This window comes from Cervus canadensis, chromosome 32 (genome assembly GCF_019320065.1).
Source record: "Cervus canadensis isolate Bull #8, Minnesota chromosome 32, ASM1932006v1, whole genome shotgun sequence".
Taxonomy (NCBI): domain Eukaryota; kingdom Metazoa; phylum Chordata; class Mammalia; order Artiodactyla; family Cervidae; genus Cervus; species Cervus canadensis.
In genome coordinates this window covers 712,843-738,871 of record NC_057417.1, presented here as the reverse complement: position 1 = coordinate 738,871, position 26,029 = coordinate 712,843, and the positions used below count along the sequence as shown (strand labels likewise).

General features: G+C 39.8%; 2 protein-coding genes across 2 annotated transcripts in view; both read right to left on the bottom strand.

Moving 5' to 3' along the window:
• LOC122432858 (poly(A)-specific ribonuclease PARN-like) overlaps positions 1-26,029 on the bottom strand; it is an 853,726-nt gene that overhangs the window by 355,943 nt on the left and 471,754 nt on the right.
• PDXDC1 (pyridoxal dependent decarboxylase domain containing 1) overlaps positions 1-26,029 on the bottom strand; it is a 53,940-nt gene that overhangs the window by 22,506 nt on the left and 5,405 nt on the right. Inside the window, exons 2-8 of the mRNA XM_043455120.1 lie at positions 13,051-13,124; positions 12,475-12,540; positions 10,039-10,119; positions 7,943-8,089; positions 6,351-6,540; positions 3,897-3,965; positions 2,499-2,577 (exon numbers count right to left, since the gene is read on the bottom strand). Coding sequence (XP_043311055.1) covers positions 2,499-2,577; positions 3,897-3,965; positions 6,351-6,540; positions 7,943-8,089; positions 10,039-10,119; positions 12,475-12,540; positions 13,051-13,124 — 706 coding nt within the window. The remainder of the gene's footprint in view (positions 1-2,498; positions 2,578-3,896; positions 3,966-6,350; positions 6,541-7,942; positions 8,090-10,038; positions 10,120-12,474; positions 12,541-13,050; positions 13,125-26,029) is intronic.

The following is a 26,029-nucleotide window of genomic DNA, read 5'->3' as shown; positions in this document are numbered from 1 at the left end:
AGATGGATGGATGCTTTTTCTGTTTATTATTGTTTTTTAATAATCAACTTTACTGATTGAAATATAATTTATGTACAATAAAATCCACTCATTTATGTGTGTGCTGCATGCTTAGTCGCTTCAGTCAATTCAATGAATTTTGACAAATGTATACAGTGTGTAACCAGCATCACCCCTAAAGTTCCCTCACTACCCCCTGAAGTTTCACTCTTCTCTCCACTCCTCATTGGCCCCAGACAACTGTGATATGTTTTCTCTGCTGTAGTTTTACCTTCTTAGAATTTCATATAAATGGATCAAACACTATGTAACTTCTTTTGTCTTTTTGGCCCTTTATGTCTTATGTCTTTGGCCCTTAATTAGCATGCTTCTGAAATTCATCCATGTTGATATGTGTTTCAGTAGTTATTTCCATTTATTGCTATAATAACCCATGATTTGTTTATACTACAATTTATTCATTCACCAGGGGAGGGGAATCTGGGTTGTTTTCAGGTACGAACATTGGATCTCTACAGCAGCCTAAAGGTTTCAGTTACTGCGCATCTGTACTAGTGTTTGGCACTGAATTTTTTTATATTCTCCATTCTAACAGATATATAGTAGTAGCTCACTGTTGTTTTAATTTGCATTTCTTTAATGACTAACGATGTTAAGCATTTTTTCAGTGCTTATATATTCATGTATTTCTTTGGTGAAGTCTCTACTCAAATCGCTTGTTCACTTTAAACACGGTATTATTTATATCCGTAATACTGAATTATAAAACCTCCTTATATATTTTGGATAGAGTCCTTTGTCAAGAAAATGTTTTGTCAATATTTTCTCCTAGGGATTTCCCTGGTGGCCCAGTGGCAAAGACACCATGCTCTCAGTTCAGGGGTCCTGGGTTTGATCCCTGGTCAGGGAACTAGCTCCCACATGCTGCAGTTAAGACTCGGCAGAGCCAAATAAATAAATAAATGTTTAAAAAAAAAAAAAATATTTTCTCCTAGTCTGTTACTTGCCTTTCCATTTTTTCAACATGGTCTTTTGAATAGCAAAAGCCTGGAGTGGGTTGCCATTTCCTTCTCCAGGGGATCTTCCTGACCCAGGGATCAAATCTGTGTCTCCTGCTTGGCATTCTTTACCACTCAGCCACCTGACAGCAAAGTCACTCTTTTTCAGAGTCTTCCATTAAGGTTATTACAAGATACTGAATATAGTGCCCTGGGCAGCCAAGGTTTTAATTTTTGATAAAGCCCAATTTATGGTTCTGCCTTTGTGTCCCAAGAAATCTGTCCTCAGCCAAGGTCACAGAGGTTTTCTATATGTTCTTCTAGAAATCTTACTGCTTTGGCTTTTATGTTCAGGTTTATGAACTATTTACAATTAACATCTTCATGTAGGTTTATGAACTATTTACAATTAACATCTTCATGTAGAATGAGGTAAAGGTTGAGGTTCAATTTTTTCTATATTGATATCCAATTGTTCCAAAACCACTGATGGATAAGACTATCCTTTTCCTTCTAAATTACCTTTGGCATCTTTGTAAAAAAAACCCCCAAGTGACCATATTTCTATGGGTGAGTCTATTTCTGAACTCTATTTTCTTCAGTTAAGCTCACGCTCTCTTATATGTAGTTGTATAGTAACTCTAAAAGTCAGACAAGGTAGGTCTTCCAATGCTGTTCTTCTTCACAATGATTTTCACTCATCTTAGACCATTTTACGACCATATAAATTTTAGAATCAGCTTATCCATTTCTATAAGAAATTGGAAGGTGCTAAGATTTTGGTATGGATTGAGCTGAATATATAGATTAATTTTGGAGAGATCTGACTTAATAATGCCAATTTATTCAATCCATGTTGATGGCACACTGTTCCATTATTTGGGTTTTCTTGAATTTCCCTCAGCAACATTTTGTAGTTTTCAGTGTATACTTCTTGTATTATTTTGTTACATTTATCCATGAAGGATTTTTTGATGTCATTATGAATGGCCTTTAAAATCCAATTTCAATTGTTCATTGCAACCTTGATAGATCTGCTTATTAGTTCCAATGACTGTTCTTTGTGATTTCCTTAGGACTTTCTATCTATACGATGATGCCATCTGTAAATAAAGACAGTTTTATTTTTCCTCTCTAATCTGTATGGCATGTAATTATTTTTCTTGCCTTACTGCACTGTCTAGAGCTTCAAGTACAATGCTGAATACAATTTGGTGAGCACAGCAGAAAGCGGTCTAAGTTAACTTGCTGTCTCAAAAGTGGAGATTTAAAGTGTGACATTTAAAAATTCAATTTAGAAAGAAAGCACATGATGGAGTAGAAAAGCACTTACATCCTAAATGAAAAAGTATATACACACAAACAAGAACTCCCAAAACAAACCGACATTTTACATTCTTAAGACTTGACCTTTTTTAGGCTAAGGACCAATCTTCTTTTTTTTTCCCGATCCTCTATCTTGTATGTCCAAAATGAAAGATTCTGGTTCATGACACCTACCAGCATTTGCAACAAGCAGCAGGGGCAGTTTTCCTCGTTCTATGTCATCTTTAATCAGTTTCTCCAGGAAGGCAACATCCTGGGATTGAAAGACAAACCACAAAAACATGAGACAACCAGCATAAAAGCTATACAAGGAAAAATGATGACTTCTGAATGAAGCAGATACTCTCAAAATTGATCAAATCAGTTTTTTTCTTGACAATTTTCCTTTTCAATCCCTCTAATTATTGATGAGAAAACAAAATCATTTTACTTGAAGATTAACTAGAAAACTCAGTTAAATGAGATTAAAGTTAGAAACTACATACGCAAAACCAACATTTCTCTACTTTAAAACATTTATGATTTAAAAAATTCTCTTAAACTGGCCTCCCTGCCACCACAAAAACAGTAAAAAATGTATCTCTAATGTCATGCCAACAAAGGTGCATCTAGTCAAAGCTGTGGTTTTTCCAGTTAGTCATGTATGGATGTGAGAGCTGGACCATGAAGAAAGCTAAGTGCCAAAGAATTGATGCTTTTGAACTGTGGTGTTGGAGAAGACTCTTGAGAGTCCCTTGGACTGCAAGAAGATCAAACCAGTCAATCCTAAAGGATATCAGTCCTGAATGTTCATTGGAAGGACTGATGCTGAAGCTCCAATACTTTGCCCACCTGATGTGAATCACTGGAAAAGACCCTGATGCTAGGAAAGATCGAAGGCAACAGGAGAAGGGCTGACAGAGGATGAGATGGTTGGGTGGCATCACTGACTTGATGAACATGAGTTTCAGCAAGCTCTGGGAGTTGGTGATGGACAGGGAAGCCTGGCGTGCTGCAGTCCATGGGGTTGCAGAGTCGGATAAGACTACAACTGAGCGAATGAACTGAGCTGAATGTTATTCAATGATGTATCTAAATCAGAAAACCTAACTACCTTGAAAAAGAAATGCAGAATCCTAAAACCTATCCCTTTTGCTTCAGTATGTCTGAAAATAAGCAGAATCCAATCCCAAGGATTATGATAAACAACCTCACTTTCAAAATCTGCCCATTCATAAATCCAGGTAACAGTGATAAGCATTTGAAAGGGATAAGCTTTAGAAGGAATTTCTGGTGCTTAACTGAACTCCATGTTTCTACTTAAAGCAGGTGATACAGTGATTATAAGACTCCTTAAGAGCCAGGTGCTGCTCACCTTAATGCCAGTCAACCTGTGCGGACGTTCAAACCTGGAAACAATGGGAAGATCTAAGCCACCCATGAATAATCTAATGACTATCTTGAGGCCAGTGAACAGAACCACAATTGAAAGGAAGATACAGTTTCAAAACACAATTCTTTCTTATTTTATGAACTTACCATCAGAGCTTATCTCTATATTTTACCATTGTAAACGTCACCATCAGAACTTACCATCTGATGCTGGGATCCAAACACAGTGTTACAGGGCACCCGGCACAAGCAGGGGAAAGGCAAGCCAAGCTGCAGGAAGAAACGTGCAGTTTCACAAGAAGGACCTTTGTCTCCATCCCCTCACGTCCCCAGAGACTGTGGTTCTAAGTCACAGCATTCTTTTAAAACAATCCCTCCCTTAGGAACACTTAATATATAAACATACAGATGTTAAAGTGTATCTAGAAAGTCAAGCCAAAAAAAAGAAAACAACTGGGGGGGAGGTAAATTTCCAGGAGCTGTCTTTTAAGAGGATAAAGACAACGTAAAATTTTCTAAATGAGTCAACTAAATGAGTAACTATCAACTCATCTTCTAAATGAGTACCTAATCTTTGTTGTATTTTAGAATATGCCAAAAAAACTTTTCCAAATGGAGAAACAAGCTGAGCCTTTAGCGTTTTGGGGGGTAATTTAGGATCCTCCCTCCAAGGATTAGTGGTAAATAACACCTCCTAAAGACATTCAAAGAACAACATGTATTTGTGGGCCCACCCATTCCTAAAAAGCAATAAATATGGACTAACAGATGTACACATCTCAAGAGAAATGAAGTCAGAGATATGGAGATGGTAATTGTCAGATAAATTTTATATTCTTAATTTTTAGCTTCCAAATCCTTAAGGAGATTATGTTTCAGGAATTTTTTAACATTTGAGCATACTGCTCTATATAACTAAGGCCTGTAAGCATTTACAGACCAAAAATTTAACAAGCACTTTATTCACATTTTTTTCCTGTAAAGAATCTTCGTTCTAAATTATGAACGTGAAACCCAAGTAAAACACACAATAAATAAATACAGAAATTAAAAATGAAAATGTCTTCCCATTCTCCCCACCCCGCAGACCCCTCAACTCAGCCACCAATGTGTCACTGTCGGGCTTCCCTGGTGGCTCAGACGGGAAAGACTCGCCTGCAATGCAGGAGACCCGGGTTCAACCTCTGGGTTGGGATGATCCCCTGGAGAAGGGAATGGCTACCGACTCCAGTAATCTTGCCTGGGGAATCCCATGGACGGAGGAGACTGGCAGGCTACAGTCCACAGTCACAGACTTGTACACGACTGAGCGACTAACATTACCCCATTAACAGGTTAGTACAGAACTTTCCAGATATTTTATAGGCAAAAATACAATGTATGTATACAAATATATTTTTCCAGGTATAAAAAAATGCACATTAGCATGTAAATCTTTTTAAAAACATGAACACCTGCCACTGCCTTTCCCACTTAACATCCTCACACATCTTTTGAAGACTCGATTGCTCTCCCAAGACAGCTCTGAGACCTAAGAGCCTGGCTCACAGCAGGTACTCAATAAGTAATTTGTTTCATGTTTCTACAGAGGTATTATAAAATTCCTCATTTTGTATACCCTTAAGAAGAGGGCAGGATTTCTTTTTTTTTGATGTGAAAATGGGTAAAAATACTCTGTATTGCTGACCTGATTTAGTCCATTTAGGTTAATATTTGTTGTTGCTGATTAGTCACCAAGTTGTGTCTAACTCTTTTTCAATCCCAGGGACTGTACCCCATCAGGCTCCTTTGTTCACGGAATTCTCCAGGCAAGAATACTGGAGTGGGTTGCCATGCCCTCCTCCAGAGAAGAAGAGGACACAATTTCTTGCCACCAGTGACCAAGGCTCAGAATCAACTCAACTCCCGAGTTTCCCCTGTGTATCTCCTGGGACTCCTCCATCTTACAGAAGACAATCCCTCCAATCCTATGGGTTTTGCTTTAAAATGTTCTTGGCCAAGAGGCTTAACAAGTTCTTGACTCAAGGTAGCACCCTAATCAAGCTTTCATAAATTCTAGAAAAGGATAATGCTCTTTGATCTAATAATTCCAGACTGGCTCTGAAAATCCATCTGAGAAATATAACCCCAAGTATAGAAAAAGCTTGATGCACAAAGATGTCCATAACAGCACTAAACCAAGAGAATTTCCCAAAAATGGTCATAAAAAGCTAAAGAATACAAACACTCTAATTGCCCAAAAGGAAAAAAAAAAAAGTTAAAATACTATACACTCACTTGAAGGAATATCATGAAGTCATTAAAAATATACTTTACTCTGAAGAACTGATAAAACATGATATGCGCCTATTACAACGGTAAGTGAAAAAAGCCATGTATAGCCATGTAAAAACATACATGCCCTCTGACTGATCAAAGTCTGAAAATAAATAAAGTAAAATGTTGACTGTGGCTGCCTTTGGGTAACTAAAAAATACATATATATCTCTCTAAACTTATTAATACACATTCATATATAAAAATGACATAACACACATGTAAGAAAATCATTTTTCTTTTCACTTGAAAAAAAAAGTGGCTAAAGAAATGGGTCAAAAACTCCTAGGACAGAACAAAGCATCATTTCTTGAAACGACTGCCCTTATGCCACATTACCTGATTACAGAGGTACTGGCCCAGGCCAGGCCTAGCAGCAGCACTTAGATAGATCACAGGCTTCCTGTTATATAACACGTTGAACCCATCCACTACGAAGTCTTCGTAACGGGAATGGATGGCAAGCCTACAGATCTTTGCGAGTCCTTCTCTTTCTTCTTCGTGGAAATAAGCACAGCCATTTTCATACCTGTTAAGAGACACTCATATGTCAGTATGTTCTTACCTCTGATTTTATAAGTCCCAGTCTTATAACCATGGAAGTAAATCTTTTCTCAGCCTAGAAACTGTCACCCAGACCAGTCAAAGGAGATAGGAATCACCCTCATCTCAGACGGCTGACAACTCACGGCAGCCGGAGGTTATAAAGAACAAAGGCAACGACCCTTCATCCACACTGAGCTCCAGGAACAGTAGGAACTAAGGAAAACCAGTAGCAAACAGGAATGCCTCAGGTACAAAAAGGCTGAAGGTCATGGATCAGCTTACTTCACCAGGAAGTCGGCACTGGATAATGTAGGCACGGTTTTTAGTAGTGTCAGCCCTAAAACATCCAAAGTAAGTAAAACTGTCAATAACGCTAGTCAGGCTAAGTTTTGCTTTCACTATTATCTGCTTGGAACCTTTTATTCTTCTCCAACTCTAAAGAGAAAGAGAATTTCAATTACAGGTGTTGGATTTTTATTAGAAGAAAATTTCTCCTTTGCCACATAGGCAAACTCATACTTTTGCCAGGCCAAGCTCTTTTCCACCATCTGAAAATGAGTCTCCCAAGTTATTAAACGTTCCAACGTTAGGTAAACATTCCTTTTCCACAGAAGTAACAGCATAAATAAACACAAAATACCACTGGTCTTGTATCTTCTACCAACTACATACTTTGCTAGAATTCCTTAATAATGACAGTATTTATCACTGTATAAAGCAAATCAATTTCACAACACATACTCATCTTCCTTATAACAGCATTTCCTTTCTACTAAAACACAGCTAATACTTTAAATAAAAATGCTCGAATCCAGGGACTTCCCTGGTGGTCCAATAGTTAAGAATGGGGGCATGGGTTCAATCCCTGCTCGAGGAACTAAGATCCAGCATGCCACACAGCATGGCAAAAAAAAGAGAAAAACTCCCCAAAACTTGTCTCCATTTCACTGCTACATCTTCTATCAACATGTGCCAACTAGGAATCTTCTTTTTCTTTATTTTTATTTTTTTAAAATCATGGAAGTATGATAACACATTTATAGGAGACTTAGAAAATACAGAGTAAGGTTACATAGAGTTCTACTATATATAGTAACAAATAAGAAACTGTGGACATTATTCAACAGTACAGGCTCATGTTCTTAGCTCTTCACACGTATTAATTCATTGGTTCATTTAATCCTCACAACAATGTCATCAGCTGATATTAAGGCTATCTCCATTGCACAGATAAGTAAACTGAGGCATGGAGTGGTTAAGTAATTCTTCCAAAAGGAAAGGGAAGAGGCAGATCTGATTCTAGGCAGCACAGCTCCAGAAGAGAGACTTCTCACAGTGCATATCCAACTCATAAATGCCTTTACCGGAAACTAAAAACTTATTACCTGAAAATTCTGCAGAGCCATAAGGTAGTGTCTGAAAGTATCCTAGTAGTAAGTTTTCTCAGCTTCTCTTTATCCAGAGTTGAAATGTAAGCTCCCAGACTATGCCCCAACAAAGATATATGACCTTGTTCTCCAATATTCTGAATTCTGTTAATCAAAATATATTAGATTTTAAAAAAGGTATTAGTCTAAGCATAAATAAATAAAACTTAGAGACACAGTATTCCACAAAAATTTCTGTCACATTTGAAATGCACTTAATGGCCTAGAAGGCAGAAATTGAGATAAATTTAGAAAATTCAATGTGTAATAAGGTATTAATAGCTTAGGGAGAAATTTTCTTTCTGAATTCAAGTCCTAGGAGATAAATATCCTTTTTATTGAATACCAACTAACTACACAAACTGTTTTTAAATAATTTTCTCCAAAAAAGTTTCTTAAAGACTAGCTGTAAGAATTATGGAGAGTAGAGCTGAGATAAAATGTGCAGAAAACAATTTAAGAATCAATGGATGAAGATAAATTCCCTGCATTAAATAGCTATTTATAACAATTCACCAAATTCAAGGGGAACTAGGTATTGTTTTGCATATAATTAAAGAGGATGGACTAATTTCTCTTATAAAGAATAAATATAATAATGAAAATGACAAAAAAATCAACAGGATTCTGAGCAGAGACAGTTCATAGAAAAGGAAATATAAATGGGTCTTAAAACATACAAAAAAGACACTTAACCTGATTCTTAAGAAAAATGCAAACTAAAGCTATGCTAAAATATCATTTCTTACCTATCAGACTGGCAACAATCCTTAAGTTTGCTAATACCCTTGTAGGTAAAGGTGTGGGGGGAAAACTCTCACACACACAGAATGGGCATGTGAATGGGCACAATTCCATGAAGGGAAATGTGGCAGTATCTGTCAAATTTACAAATACACAAACTTATTCGGTCTAGCAATCCCACTTCCAGGACTTTAATCTCCAGAAACACTACTTTAAGGAAATGACACATGTGCAAAGTTACTAGCTGCAGGAATGTTTGTAAGAGTAAAACATGAATCGGAGACTAGTTAAATAAAATATGGCTCACCCACTGAGTAACACTGTGTACATGTTCAGTCGTGTCCGACTCTTTGCAACCCCGAGGACCGCAGCCCACCAGGCTCCTCTGTCCATGGGGTTTTCCAGGCAAGAGTACTGGAGTGGGTTGCCACTTTCTCCTCCAGGGGGTCTTCCCGACCCAGGGGTCAAACCCACGTACCCTGCACTGCAGGTGGAGTCGTTACTGCTGAACTATCAGGGGAGCCCCAGAGCAACATTAAACAGCTCTTAAAGGAGAAAGCTCCTTGTGGACTGCTATTCCAGGAACTTTAAGACATTAATGAAAAAAGCAAGACACAGAACAACGTGCAGAGTATTTTGGTCCTGGAAGCAGTAAGCATAGACATCTGGCTTGGGTGTACGTTACGTGTACATGAAGTATCTCTGAAGAATACACAAGAAACTAGCAACTTATCTCTAGCAAGTAGAACAAGCTAGGGAGGGAGAGGTAAGAAGGAATACTGCCTTTGCATATATACCTTTTCTATCTTTTGAAATCTGAACCCAAAGAATGCATTACTTATTCTAAAAAACATTGTATTTAAAACAATTAAAGAGAAAATAAAACTAGATAAATTGCTTGATAGATGCATGAATGGAAATAAGATAAACAGATGATTCACAGATGGCGTGTCCTGCCACCAATGAATTCAGCTGCAGTACTTCTCAATAATCAAAAGCCCAGGAACAGAAGCAGCCAGAAATAGAGAAGCACACAGCAGCTACCCTCTGGCTCCTGCGCCAGCCGCTCCCTAAGACACAAGACCATAAAAATGACAAGGTTTTAGTTTTAGTAAATGATTTCCTTTTACAAAATACATTATCTAAAACATGTCAACGTCTCCCTGAAGGAAGTGAATGTTGTTGTAACTTCATATATAATCTGGAATGAAATAAGGTTTATTATTGCAGCAACTTGTATGAATGTAATCATTATCAAAATCAAGAACACATATACTTTCAAAGAGAAGTTGCCAACCGTTCTCCATTACCGGGTGCTCTGGGGCTCCTCGTCTTCATCTCCGTGCATCAGATTCTGAACTAACTGGAGGATGCTCACCATGTCTTGTCCACTGCGGAACAGAAAAACAGTTGACAGACAGGGGAAACACACATGCCACCCGCTCCCCTCACCACCAGTCTCTCACTATTTCTCTTGTCTAAACTAGCTTTGATATCGTCTTGTTACAACAGAAATAATGTTTTTTGAGATACAGTATACACCATCTTGTTTTTTAAAAATAAACCTTAAGTTATCAACTGAATTCTGAATATAACCACATGTACATTAAAGTATTAGTTGCACTGCTCGCTTCAGCAGCATATATACTAAAGTATTAGTTGCTTAGTTGTGTCCGACTCTTTGCGACCCCATGGACTGTAGCTCTCCAGGCTCCTCTGTCCATGGAATTCTCCAGGCAGGAATACTGGAGTGGGTAGCCATTCCCTTCTCCAGGAGATCTTCCCAACCCTGGGATTGAACCTGGGTCTACTGCATTGAGGCAGATTCTTGATCATCTGAGCCACCATGGAAGCCCCTTACTTGTGATTAATTAAATCTTCTACCTGAATGTAAATTTGATTTTTAAAAATTTCACTAGCTTTAGCAGTATTTCTCTACCAGTTCATTTGAGTCTTGGACACTGCTTAGTAAGCATGTTATAAGGGCAAAAATAGTCCTTCTAAGCTGCTGGAAAATCACAAAAGCAGCAAGAGTACTCCAATACCACTGGTGTATCTCCCATCCAAGTACTAACCAGGCCCGACCCTGCTTAGCTTCCGAGATCAGACGAAATCGGGCGCGTTCAGGGTGGTATGGCTGTAGACACCACTGGTGTATCTAAGTTCCCTCCATGCGGGATTCCTGTCTGTTTGTTCTAATAGAGTTAAACATGAAACGCAGGCATCGCTTATTACCACCTCTTCCCCAAACTGGAGAAACTGGAGATTTCCTTGGAGTATAAACAGACTTACTTCTGTCCAAGATACGTTTTTAAATGCTCATTACGTGAGGAGGTGGAAACATGAGAAGAACGTGAGGGGTGCAGTTGTTAGCAATGGCAAGGTGACTCGCAAAACATGTGATGTCAAAATGCTACCACTCTATTAATGAGGTGACATAAAAAGTTCTCCCTTTTGAAAAACAATGTCCCCAAACCCATCTTCCTCACAGTTCTGACCTTCACATGTGAGAGACTCTGGTCCTTAGACTTTATGTAGAGATGAGGCCAGGTGACCTTCAGGAAACCCTACATTACAAAACTATGAGGACGCCATTCGATCATGAAAAACACTGAGCTCTGTGCCTGGGAAGTGGGCTCTCAGATGTGGCTATTAACATTATTAGTGTGAACACCCTGGACATGTGTCATTAATGCATTCCCATTCTGAGAATTACAGATGTTCCTGGCAGTATCTCTTCTAGGGAAACTTCTGCAAGATGAGTAGAACGCTACAATTCCCTTCAGAGGGCCCAGAATGAGGAGACTTATAAGATCTGGTTCCTGTTCTCAGCTGGAAAATGAACTTCACCCATTGAAGACCTCCAGTCAGTATCCTCCATCCACTGGGATCCTTCTTCTGTTCTTTTGCAATCTTGTACATATTTATATTCGGGTCAAAGGACAACTTAAGGGAGTTGTACTATTTACCTATGTACAGTTTCCTGGTTATAAAAAAAAAATAATAAGTTTGTCCGAAGGAAACTGGGCCAGGACTTAAACTCCAAATTAAGTGCTAACATCCTGTAAAAACTGTTGACTGGATAACTATTTTCCTGATATTTTCCCTGCCACTTCAAACCACAAACATGTGACAGATTTCGTTTAGCTACCAAAAAATAAATCACTCTACTAATAAATGAGCTGATATTTTCCTTTCATTTTCCTTTCCTTACTATATAATACAGTGGTAAATTTTATCAAGTTAAAATAACTCTCACAATAAAGCTCAGTCTACCAAATAGATTGCTGTTTTCAAGGATGAAACAAGTATGATAGTTGAGTTATATTGTGAGTCTGAATATGCTTCTAAGAGGTTGTGTTAAACTCTGAATGGGGAAGGGGGAGAAACAGTAGGTACAGCATCATCACCAACCAGCCAACAGCATTTCAGTTTTCTGATAACACATTGCATAGAACTCTCAATTTGCTTTGTGTTCATTAGAACTGTAAATCAGTGACGGTAAAATCTTGGTTTAAAGAAAATGTACACCCCACGTAAAGGTGCTTATCTTTTTTTTTTAACTTTTTATTTAATACTGGAGTACAGCTGATTAACAATGTTGTGATAACTTCAGGTGGACAGCAAAGGGGCTCAGCCATACATACACACGTATCCACTCTGCCCCAAACTCCCCTCCCGTAACACTGAGCTGAGGTTCCCTCTGCTCAACAGTGGGAAAAGTGCTTCTCTCCCTTGCCACCTACCTGCCTTGCAGTGGCCCTGGAATATCCCCTGATGGGAGCTTCTTTCCATTTTCCTCCTCTGTTCTTCTAATTTAAGGGAAATAAAAAATTGTTATATTTCTAACACTGGAGCATGAACATGTGATAATGCTGCTCATAAGCTCTAGTAACTGATGTGGGATTTGAAACACACATTCCCCCCACCCCCACCCATCTCAGCCCCCCCAGGCTGGGGTATAGTTTAATTTCAGGAAAAGAATACTAAAAAAAAAATAATAATACTTCAACCCATTTCTTGTTTACTTGATGTGCTATATGACCTGAATATACAGTAAGAAGTATTTATAGAGTCAAGTTAATATATTAAGTAAACTTTTAATAGGCAGAACTGAAAATTATAAGTCCTGCCCCTCAATTTCAAAATCCTTTAATGATAAAGCACCTTCCACTCAAGACAAACACCAGTTTTAAAGTCAGCTGCAGCTAAGCATGATGTTCTGAAAGCAAGAGGTGTCTTTAACAGCAGGAAACCAGTGCCACCAGTTTCGCAGCAGGTTGAACATGTTTAATGGGGTCACGTCTGTTCCACAGGCTCACCTCTGACTGTCCTCGAGCATCTTCATGGCTTCCTTCAAGTTTTTTCCCATTTCAGCTAGAGTAGGGTCTGCTATCTGGAAAAAAATTTTTCAAAAGGTTAAATGTTAACAACCTTCTATTACTTCCACAACAGAGTTCACCAAGAAAAAAACTATAAGTCCATTTTCTTCTGGATTTATTATAATATACTCGGGTTATTAAGCACATGCTTGATTTCAAAATTCCAACAATTAAAGGTATAACATGAAAAAGTCCCACTCCCCCGGGGAGGCCACTTTTGACATCTATCTCTCCAAGACTCCCTTTACTCATGTGCGCTTCTCCACATTGCTTTTTTTCTGTTTTACAGTGAATACGGTTCCACATCAGTGGGTCCACTTCATTCTCCTTAGCGGTTATACCTTTTTGCATGTGAGGATGTATTATAGTTTATTTAACAGTCCTGAATTAATGGACCTTTTAGGTTACTTGAGTTTTCCACTATTAGAAGAAGATCCAGGAAAGTTCGAATAGCACACTATTTGTTTTACAGCTGTAGTAGGCTGAAAAATGGGGCTTCCCTGGTGGACCAGTGGTAACAATCTGCTTGCAATGCAGGAGATGTGGGTTCGATCCCTAGGTTGGGAAGATCCCCTGGAGAAGGAAATGGCAACCCACGCCAGTGTTCTTGCCTGGGAAATCCCATGGACAGAGGAGCCTGGAGGGCTATAGTCCATGGGGTCGCAAAGAGTCGGATACTGCTTAGCGACTAAACCACCACCACCGAGCTGAAAACTAGCCCCCCAAAAGATGTTCATATCCTAGTCCCTAGAACTTGTGAATGTGTGTCCCTTATGTGACAAAGTCTGTGCAGATGTGATTAAACTATGGATCATCCAGGTGAGCCCTAAGTGCAACAGCATGAACCAACAGGACAGAACAGGAAGGAGACCACACGTGACCACAGAGAGCAGGTGATGTGTAGACAGTACAGAGGGAGGTTTGAAGATGCTGCCCTTAAAACTGGAGTGATGGGACCCCCAATAAAGGCAGGGTGGTTGGCAAGCAACATAAGCTGGAACAAGAAAGCAAGGGACACACCTTTGGAGGGAGTGCACCCTGCCATCCCTTGATTTCAGTTCAACGACAATGATTTCAAACTTCTGCCCTCCAGAACTGAGAGAGAATATATTTCTGTTGTTCTGAGCTACCCAGTTTGTGCTAACAGGTTACAGCAATCACATGAAACTCCTACAGTCAAGAATTTGCAAGTGCTTCTAAAACCTCCGGACACTTACCCAAACTGGTAATAGTGATGTCTTCAAAGATTCAGAGGGAGTCTTTATCATTCACGTCCTTTTGGATTTTAGTACCAAGTGTACATCTACCTCCCATTCAAAACATAGACGGAACTAAATTTTTTAAATTCTCGCAGAAATAAAACATTCACTCTTTCTTAACATCTCTAAAACAATTTTTAGGGAGACAGCCTTGTTGCCTTGAATCTCTATGTAGTATGAGTTGAGTTATAAACAATTATAGAAGCTCTCTTTTGGTCGCCTCTTAATCAAGTGTACTTCAAGTGCGTTTATCTGCATTTTCTTCCTATTGTCTACTGTGCCTAGCAATAGTTTATCTTATGTAGATGTGCAATGAGTATTACCTTCAGTATTGCATTACCTCCTCAAAATTGTGTTCTTTTTCTTAAAGAAATTCTACTGTTTACCAGTGTGAGAATACTGGAGTGGGTAGTCATTCCCTTCTCCAGGGGGTTTTCCCCATCTACGGATCAAACCTGCATCTCCCACACTGCAGGCGGATTCCTTACCGTCTGAGGCACCAGGGAAGCCCCACTGTAAGTATCAGAAAATGTCAAATCAAGAAGGGACCTTAGGGGTCTAGTCTAGGAATTGCCAATCTGCATTCTTTTGAGCCTTAAGACTCTTGGGAAGAACTTTAGGGAGAAGGGGCTTGGCAGCAGCCTGGAGCTTCCAGCTCTGCTCCCCTTTAAGGAGATCAGCTGTTTTTAACAACAGGGTTTTGAGTCAAGTTTCCAAAAAAAGCAAAAGTATAGCATGAAAGCCTCTGTTTCCAGTCTAACATTTTAATTATTTATAAAACTCACTTATTTTTGCCCGCACTGCAAGGCAAGTGGGATCTTAGTTCCCCAACCAAGGGTGGAACCAGTGCCCCCTGCAGTGGAAGTACAGAGTCCTAACTACTGGACCGCCAGGCCAGGGAAGTTGTGGTGTCACATTTCAGAGAGGAAACTAAGACTTAGAGAAAGACAGTGACTTGCCTAGGCTCATGGAACTAATAAAAGACGGAGAGCTGCCAGAATCCTGGTTTCCTGATCTGTTTCTGCCTCTATTACATCACACTGATTCTACAAGAGGTTAGAAAAGAATCACGTAGCCACATCCAACCTGATTTTTTATAAAAGATAGAAAAATCACTTAAAAAACAACAGGCGTTTCCAATAAAAATCACAATTTAAATATAACCACAAGGTGGGTGAGAGAGCAATCTAAAAGGTCTCCTTGTTCTTCCTTAACAATTCTGAGTAGGACGAGGAACAAGATAACGGTCAAGAGAAGTGATCTTGCTCCCCGGTCTGCTGGTCAAGGTCCTTACACCCACATCTCCTGTGACACTCCAACCTCTGAGCATCTGGCCAAATGCAAAGACAAGCAGTTCGCTTGATTAGTTACTCTTCCCTGTTTCATGCTCATAACATCTGTGCCGTCTGAAACGTCCCTGTGCCTTTTATCTACTGCTGACCACCTATTTCTGGCGTGCTGCGATTCATGGGGTCGCAAAGAGTCGGACACGACTGAGCGACTGAACTGAACTGAACCACCTATTAAATCAGGATCCACCACTTTCAAGAAACCCTTATGGATAAAATCCCTTTCACTTTTTCACATCCCCTCTAATGATGTCGATACCATTTTTTCCTAAATCAAACATCTGGACTCACTGCCTGACAAACGACTGTACTAACATTTACAGGGACAGCAGGACGGAAGGCTTGAGCCTGGGGCCATTCTCGCATGTACCTGCCCAATCTCTCACACCCCTCACTGGGAGCTGTGCTACAGGTGGTCTGCCCAGGACAGGTATTCTCCCCAAGAAGATCACGTGCTTCTTGAAGGCAGCTATTCAGACTCCCACTGATTTTGCCTTCTCTTATAGGCCTAAAGGGCTTCCCTGGTCGCTCACTGGTAAAGAATCTGTCTGCAAGGCAGGAGATGCAGATCTTATCCCAGGGTGAGGAAGATCCCGTGGAGAAGGAAATGGCAACCCACTCCAGTATCCTTGCCTGGAGAATCCCATGGATAAAGGAGCCTGGAGGGCTAAAGTCCATGAGGTTGCAAGAGTCAGACACAACTCAGCAGCTAAACAACAATAGGCCTAAAATGTCTAAAGTCAGCCTGAGTCTTGGATTGCCATATTGCCTCTGAAACCCCTCAGGAAGGCACAGCATATTGGATATCAACATATTGGCTCTAAGTTCAACACAGCTAACTTTTCCTATTAAGATTGAACAGATTTTTCAGTTAAGAATAGACAAAGTAGTTGACTTAAGAAGCTGCTTCATATGATAATACTTATTTTTAAACATCAGAATCACATGTGATGACAAGACGCTGACACTGAAAGAGGCAGGAGGGAAGTGCAGCTTCATATTTCCCCATCTGAGTCTCTCTCTCTCTCAAGAGCACACATTCATTGAGTGGAAAGGCTGACATTTAAATTGTTCTTGCTCCTACTCTCTTTTAGGGAGTGAAGTGGGGGCAGGGGGTGGGGTAGTGGATGGGTAAGGAAAATAGCACGTTTAGTTAAATGTGAATAGAATGTGACTCCAAGGCTATAGACCCGCATGGGCTTGTTCTGTTAACAGGATAATCCAAAATATAAAACGTTACCCAGCTGCAGGATATCAGGCCTTAAGTCAAAGAATGCTCTAAGAAAAATATTTATCAATTGGTTACTTAAAACTAAAAGCCATGCCTCCATACACTTCTGAGGACAGTGACTACTTTCTTCTTCACATTCCCCAACCTCAATACCTGTTACAGGGCCAGACAAGGGACATGTGTGATAAATGTTAAGAAACAATAGCAGGGCAACAGCTAGACACAAACCAAAATGAGCGAAGAATTAAGTTGAATAAAGATGTCCATCATTCAGTATTTAGAAGAAGCCTGTTTTACACTAGTCAGGGAAGAAAAAACTAATATTCTATGTCAGGTTCCTGGGGAAAATGTCACATTTTTCAACCCTTAGCACCTAATACAGGGTCTGGCACAGAAAAAGGACTCAATGAGATTTGTGATCCTTAATTTACTCAATTGCTCTCTATACTCTAGGCATCATCTAATTAACACCTTTATACACATTGTTGTTGTTTATTCGCTAAGTCAGTTTGACTCTTTGTGACCCTATGAACTGCAGCACACCAGGCTTTTGTGTACATCACTATCTCCCAGAGTTTGCTCAAACTCATGTCCATTGAGTTGGTGATGTCATTCAACCATCTCATTCTCTGTCGTCCCCTTCTCCTCCTGCCTTCAATCTTTCCCAGCATCAGGGTCTTATCCAATGAGTCAGCTCTTTGCATCAGGTGGCCAAAGTATTGAAGCTTCAGCATCAGTCCTCCCAATGAATATACAGAGTTGATTTCCTTTCGGATGGACTGGTTTGACCTCCTTGCTGTCCCTTGAGAGGGACTCTCAAGAGTCTTCTCCAGCACCACAGTTCAGAAGCGTCAGTTCTTCAGCACTCAGTCTTCATGGCCCACATATGGTCTTGACATCCATATACAACTACTGGGAAAACCATTTATCATTGACTGTACGGACAATTATTAGCAAAGGGATGTCTCTGCTTTTCAACATGCTGTCTAGGTTTGTCATGGCTTGCCTTCCAAGGAGCAAGCATCTTTTAATTTCATGGCTGAAGTTACCATATGCAGTGATTTTGGAGCCCAAGAAATTAAAATCTGCCACTGCTTCCACTTTTTCTCCATCGACTTGCCATGAAGTGATTACATACATTACTTCCTAGCAAACTCAAAGGCACAGAGTTAGTAGGCTTCAGAGCCAGAATTTAAAACAAGGTCTGGGGATTTCCCTGGCAGTCCAGTGGTTAAGACTCCAAGCGTCCGATGCAGGAGGTGCAGATTTGATCCCTGGTCAGGGATCTAAGATCCCACGTGCCCTGAGGTATGGCCAAAAAAAAAAAAAAATTTTTTTTTTAAATAAAACAAGGTCTGAATTACTCTAGAACCAGTGCCCTCAACCACTAGGCAATACTGCCCTTCAATTTCATCAAATAAGAAAACAAAGCAACTTACACTTTGAAAAAGTTCTTGTCTCCAAATCATAATTAGAGCTAAGTGAGGTCTCATTTTAAAGGTAATCCTTGTTTGACTGATGTTTTCACCTAGATAAATGTTAGTTTATCAGAAGACTCTTCGTATGGGTAAGATTTCTATTCTACAACAGCCTCAACTAGATGATCATAAACTTATTACCCAAACCAGAGCATATTTACGAGTCAAGGCAGCACTGTTAATAATTAAGCCAGGACGACAGGTACAAACCGGGACAGTCCTGGGCAAAGCAGGATGTACAGTCACCCCAGCCTTCACTCCAGTGTTTACTTCCTATCTTAAATCAGTACTGCACCGAGCGAAGGCCAGGCAAATGTTTGCAGTGCTGGCTGTTCATGAGTGGTAAGGTAAAACCAAAGACAGCACACAATTCAAAAGGAGTGCACTGCGGGGCAGGCACTGCCCATGGCGCTTTCCTCAATGCTCAAGATCACACGGTACTGTTACGAGAGACACCTTTTCCTACCTATAAACAACATACTTTCCCTCATTGAAATCTTGAGTACAGGGACCTGATTAAAAATTGGGGGCCAACTAGAAACAATTCCTGAAAAAAGGCCCCTTTATTAACAAAAAAAAGCAACAGAGTCTAACCATCCCCCCCCCCCTTTTTTTTTTAACACAAAGGGGCTGCTTCCTCCAAAAGTTTATTGCGTAGATGAATTTACTGGACAAGATAGGGATATCTTTGTCTCCAAGACAGTTCAGGATGAAGGAGGTGAGTAGGCAAGAAGACACTTGAGGTTTTTCAGACTCGTTGTTGTTCAGTTGCTCAGTCATGTCAGACTCTTTGCGACCCATGGACTGCAGCACTCCAGGCTTCCCCGTCCTTCACTCTCTCAAACTCATGTGTTTGTTCAAACTCGTGACCGTCAAGTCAGTGATGCCATCCAACTATCTCAACCTCCATCATCCCCTTCTCCTGCCTTTGATCTTATCAGGGTTTTTTCCAATGAGTCAGCGTTTCACATCAGGTGGCCAAAGTATTGGAGCTTCAGCATCAGTACTTACAAAGAATATTCAGGGTTGATTTCCCTTAGGACTGACTGGTTTGCTGTCAAAGGGACTCTCAAGAGTCTTAGGGTGGGAGTGGTGGTTTAGTCGCTAAGTCGTGTCCAACTCTTGCGACCCCATGGACTGTAGCCTGCCAGGTTCCTCTGTCCATGGGGATTCTCCAGGCAAGAATACTGAAGTGGGTTGCCATTTCCTTCTCCAGGGCAAGAGCCTTATACAGCACCACAATTCAAAAGAACCAATTATTTGGGGCTCGGCTTTCTTTACAGTCCAACTCTCACATCCATACATGAAAGTGAAAATGAAGTCTCTCAGTCGTGTCCAACTCTTTGTGACCCCCATGGACTATCTAACCACCCCTTTTGAAGTCAGTTGGCGTTTAGTCTGTTTCCCTTCCATCATCTTTTCTGCTGTCTTGAAGCAAGAAAACCCAGGCTCAACACGAACATGGTGTTTCAAGATGCTTTTCTAGGAAAGGGCCCTGAGCCAACACACACTTCTGCATTGGACTCCTAGGGTCTCCACTCAACTGGGGTCCTTCAGCCCTCAAGAGGCTTGGAGCAATTATACTGTTTAAAAACAGAGCGCAAATGTGCAACAAAGCATATACAGAGTGTGTATACCCACTGGTTCACTTTCTAATTACAAAACAACCACATGTACACTACCGAAAATTCAGAATCCATTATTAAACTGTTAGCCATTAGGCTGCAAATTTGTAAATTATATTTCAGCTACGGCTGATTCTGTGTAATGAAGTGGATTCCATATTTTTGCTTCAATTATGTCTAACAGAGATGCATGGCTTAATGCAATTTCAAAGCTCCTAAGGAGAACCATTTAATTGCTCATATGGTGACTGTCAGAGAACTAGACAGCTCATTTTGTAAAACAAGCCCTGCCATTCACTCTTTTATAAGCATTTTTTAACAATGACTTTTATACTAGTGGATTTCCATCACTTTCAGTGTGGGATATTAAAATATTCTGCCACTATCAAAAGAAGAAATAGCATATATGTAATGTTAAAATACCACTAAAATTCTCACAATTTAAATGTTAGAAGAAAAAAAATTGAAAGTCAAATGCAAGGTAAAATAGCAAAGGAGGTCTAAAAGTAACACTCAACTTTTCAAAGTTGTAGGAAACTAAATTTATTTGGAAAATAAATTGTTTGAATTAACTAAAAAAAATACTTATTTTTGCCTTTGGCTAGAATTATATCACCTCAGTTATGAGGTAATACTCCTATTATTTGAAATATGTTATATTTATCATTTTACTCTATTTCATTCTTCTGAAAAACTGCTGGTCATAATCTGCTAAATTGATCTGACATCTCATATATAGGATGTAACCTGCAGTTTAGGGGATGGAGACTCACACCATTTTAATGGATGTCACTGAAAATTCATATCCAGTTATTAGTAACTGAATAAACAATCATTTGTTAATAGACAAGTTTTATTAACTGAGAGGTTGTTTGTAATAACCTTTCAAAAATGGACACTACAGCAGCAGCAGAATAAAATCCCAGGGCCAAAGATTTGGGAACCACTGCTCTCCAGGGCTTCCCTGGTGGCTCAGACGGTAAAGAATCTGCCTGCAATGTGGGAGACGTGGGTTCGATCCCTGGGTTGGGAAGATCCCCTGGAGGAGGGCGTGGCAGCCACTCCAGTGTTCTTGCCTGGAGAATCCTCATGGACAGAGGAGCCTGGGGGGCTACAGTCCGTGGAGTTGCAAAGAGCCAGACACGGCTGAGCGACTAAGCACAGCACAGCACAGCTCTACACACACTTAAAATTCTTTCAGCTTCCAAGGTGCTTAATGAGCCTTGAACGCATTTTCTTCAATGAAACCGGCCCACCAAAGTGTGACCCGAAATTATATTATTCACTTTCACATGAAGGACAGAAACATAGGACAGAAACGATATGGACTTAACAGAAGCAGAAGAATACACAGAAGAACTATACAAAAAAGATCTTAATGACCCAGATAATCAAGATGGTGTGATCACTCGCCTAGAGCCAGACATCCTGGAGTCCAAAGTCAAGTGGGTCTTAGGAAGCATCACTATGAACAAAAATAGTGGAGGTGATGGAATTCCACCTGAGCTATTTCAAATCCTAAAAGATGATGCTGTGAAAGTGCTGCACTCAACATCCCAGCAAATTTGGAAAACTCAGCAGTGGCCACAAGGCTTAAAGGTCAGTTTTCACTCCAATCCCAAAGAAAGGCAATACCAAAGAATGTTCAAACTACCACACAACTGCACTCATCTCACATGCTAACAAAGTAATGCTCAAAATTCTTCAAGCCAGGCTCCAACAGTATGTGAACTGTGAACTTCCAGATGTTCAAGCTGGATTTAGAAAGGCAGAGGAACCAGAAATCAAATTGCCAGCATCCGATGGATCATCGAAAAAGCAAGAGAGTTCCAGAAAATAAGGCAGTTCTATTCTGCCTTATTGACTATGCCAAAGCCTTTGACTATGTGGATCACAATAAACTGTGGAAAATTCTGAAAGAGATGGGAATACCAGACCACCTTACCTGCCTCCTGAGAAATCCGTATGCAAGTCAAGAAGGAACAGTTAGAACTGGACATGGAACAACAGACTGGTTCCAAATCGGGAAAGGAGTACGTCAAAGCTGTATATTGTCACCCTGCTTATTTAACTTATATGCAGAGTATATCATGCAAAATGCCAGGCTGGATGAAGCAGAAGCTGGAATCAAGATTTCTGGGAGAAATATCAATAACCTCAAATATGCAGATGACATCACCCTTATGGCAAAAAGCAAAGAAGAGCCTCTTAATGAAAGTGAAAGAGAAGAGTGAAAAAGTTGGCTTAAAACTCAACATTCAGAAAAGTAAGATCATGGCATGCAGTCCTATCACTTTATGGCAAATAGATGGGGAAACAGTGGAAACAGTGACAGACTTTATTTTCTTGGGCTCCAAAATCACTGCAGATGGTGACTGCAGTCATGAAATTAAAAGATGCCTGCTCCTTGGAAGAAACACTATGACCAACCTAGATGGCATATTAAAAAGCAGAGACATTACTTTGCCGACAAAGGTCTGCCTAGCCAAAATTATGGCTTTTCCAGTAGTCATGTATGGATGTGAGAGTTGGACTATAAAGAAAGCTGAGCGCTGAAAAACCGATGCCTTTGAACTGTGGTGTTGGAGGAGACTCTTGAGAGTCCCTTGGACTGCAAGGAGATCCAACCAGTCAATCCTAAAGGAAATCAGTACTGATGCTGAAGCTGAAACTCCAATTCTTTGTCCACTTGATGTGAAGAACTGACTCATTTGAAAAGCCCCTGATGCTGAGAAAGACTGAAGGCAGGAGGAGAAGGGGATGACAGAGGATAAGATGGTTGGATGGCATCACTGACTCAATGGACATGAGTTGGAGTAAGCTCTGGGAGTTGGTGATGGACAGGGAGGCCTGGCGTGCTGCAGTCCATGGGGTTGCAAAGAATCAGACATGACGGCGTGACTGAACTGAACTGATGTGACTATACACAACTGCCAAAACTCAAACTGTGTAATTAAAGTGTGTGTTTTTATTGTAAATAAATTGTTCCTTAATTTTTAAAAAAGGAGGGCAAACTGATTGAGTCAACTGAAAAGAAATATTCAGCAAATAACAATACAAGTGGTAAAGTGATGTGACAAAGTTCACAAACGGTATATGAGTAACAGCTATTTTAAAAATGTAGAGCTAAACCTCTAAAAAGAAGCAATGCCCCGGAAAGGTAAAGTCTAAATGTAATTTAAAAATATATAAATCATAACATTCATTAACAATAGAAGCATACAATACTGCAGTTTCAATTAACTTTTTTTCAGGGTAGGAATGTTCATTTGGGAGATTTCTAGAACTACTGACAGAAGAAAAACTAAAGCCTATGAGAACACCAACTGATTGTACCAAATAGAAGGCCTTGATACTATCAAATGCTAGTTTCCAATATTTGCATTAGACATAAAAAAATCACTACACAGACATTACCACAACATTGTAAGTCCAGTATGGTGGTGGTGGTTTAGTCACTCAGTCATGTCCAACTCTCGCAATCCCATGGACTATAGCCCGCCAGGCTCCTCTGTCCATGAAATTCTCCAAGCAAGAATACTGAAGTGGGTAGTCAATCCCTTCTCCAGGGGATCTTCTTGACACAGAGATCAAACCTGGGTTTCGTGCATTGCAGGCCGATTCTTTATTGCTGAGCCACCAGGGAAGCCCAAATCTACTATACTTCAATTAAAAACAAACAAACAAACAAATCACTACCTTTCTTCTACTTCTCAAGGCAATCAGATAAAGCTCTGAATTGATGTTTTTAACATTCCACCTACTCTTTGGCCTTCCACAGCTTTCTAAGCAGGTTTAATCCTGGACAGTGATAATCATGCCATGTATCAAGTTTCCAAAAACCATACATTTTCCTCCCAGGTGAAAACATAAGAGATATAAACATAGAGAATGCCTGCTGTCTAGCACAGGTTAACCATGAGTGAAGATGCCAGGGACCCTCCAAGAGGACAGAGCACCCTGCAAACCGGACTTTCTCACTGGGGCCTCAGTTTCTATATTTCTAAATACTTTTGTGTAGTTCCAACAGGAAAAAATTTAATTAAGAACCAGGAACTTTCGTCTGTTTGTCTTTTAAGAATTAGACACTCTTGGAAAATCTTTTATTTTTAACTATCATGGGCTCTATGCTTGAGTGTGTGAGAACATGAAGATATCCTGTACTTACTGGCTCATTAAGCAAAATATTTTAGTTGAAAAGGGATATACAAATGGTGCATAAGGTGTTAGTATGTAACCTTACAAATCCCTCAAGAGAAGAGGCAGAAAAGAACAGACAGGAAAAAGAAGGGAATAATAAGAGGGGAAAAAAATCTGCTATCAGTAAGGATGAAACACAGTGACACCAGATGAAATCTGGCATCAACAGATGTATACAGAAGGAAAAAGGGCCATTCAATTCACTGCCATAAGATACATGCTGGGCAGGCTTCCCTGGTGGTTCAATGGTAAAGAATCTTCCAGCTAATGCAGAATACACTGGTTCGATCCCTGGTCTGGGAAGATCCCACATGCCACAGAGCAACTAAGGCCATGAGCCACTGAGCCTGTGCACCAAGGGCCCATGCTCTGCAACAACAGAAGCTGCTGAGATAGGAAGCCCACTCAGTACAACTAGAGAGTAGCCCCCTGTTGGCGCAACTAGAGAAAAGCCCGCTCAGCAAGAAGACCCAGCAGAGCCAAAAATAAATACATAACTAAATTTAAAAAAAATTTTTTAAACATACATGCTGGGAAGACCAGGGATCCAAAAATTTCAAAAACTGCATTCCAAGAGACTACTACTTCCGGAGAATCAATTCACTTAGACATTTTATCATGAGTGCCAATAACTACAAGAAAGGAAAAATACCACAACAAGCAAGCTCTAGTTCTAAAAAGTTTACTAGTTTATTTGGAATCACATAGAATCACATACTTACTCTGGAACAAAAAAGAAAACTGCTTAAAGAAAAGCATGCTATAGTCACTGGAAAAAATAAGTCACTGAGATATGCTTCTTCTTTTTTTTTTTTTGATATGCTTCTTTAAGAAGGTGTTTCCTCATGTAAATTATCATATGTGAAATGAATCGCCAGTCCAGGTTCGATGCATGATACAGGATGCTTGGGGCTGGTGCACTGGGATGACCCAGAGGGATGGGATGGGGAAAGAGGTTGGAGCGGGGTTCAGGATGGGGCACACATGTACACCCGTGGTGGATTCAAGTCAATGTATGGCAAAACCAATACAATGTTGTAACGTAAAATAAATAAATAAATAAAAAGGTGTTTCCTAGGACTTGGTGGGGGGGTCAATTCAGAAAGATAAAGATATCCATTGCCCTTATCAATACAATTATTTCCAAAACTGAATTGGAATTATGCAGATTTAATGTGGTCAACCTTATCTTAATAAGAATTCTGAGGAAAGGAAACCATCAATTCTTGAAGCCTCTATGTATCTTTAGGCCTTTATTGAGTAAAACTGTGACTCTGTGACTCTGCCAATATTCAGCTATTTCCAGGGGCTAAAACCAGCAGTTTCATAGGACTCCACCCAATACAATGTCCAGTCTAATAAGCAATTCAGTCTCACTAGGTCACTGAAAGCCTTATAGCAGCAACATGTTCAGTGTCACTGAGCTGCACCTTCAAATTGAAGGCTTTATTTTGCTGTTTCTACTTTTTATGCATATAGCAAAAAGATCTTAGAAAAGTTTACTGCCCCTCAGTCATTTGAAACTCAATGGTTTTTCCACAGGCATTAGAAAACATTTTTTAAAAGTAGATAGGGCCCCAGGCTGGACTCAAGAAGTATCTAACATTAAGGCAGTTAAACACTTAACATTTGCCACAGAGGAAACAACAAAAACAAAAACTATTGTGATAACAACAGAAATTAAACAAATATTACACTCAGAATAATTTTATAGTCCTTAAATATTGTTTGGAGAGAATGGATTCGATTTAAGCTAGATAAATTTCTGAAAGGAAGT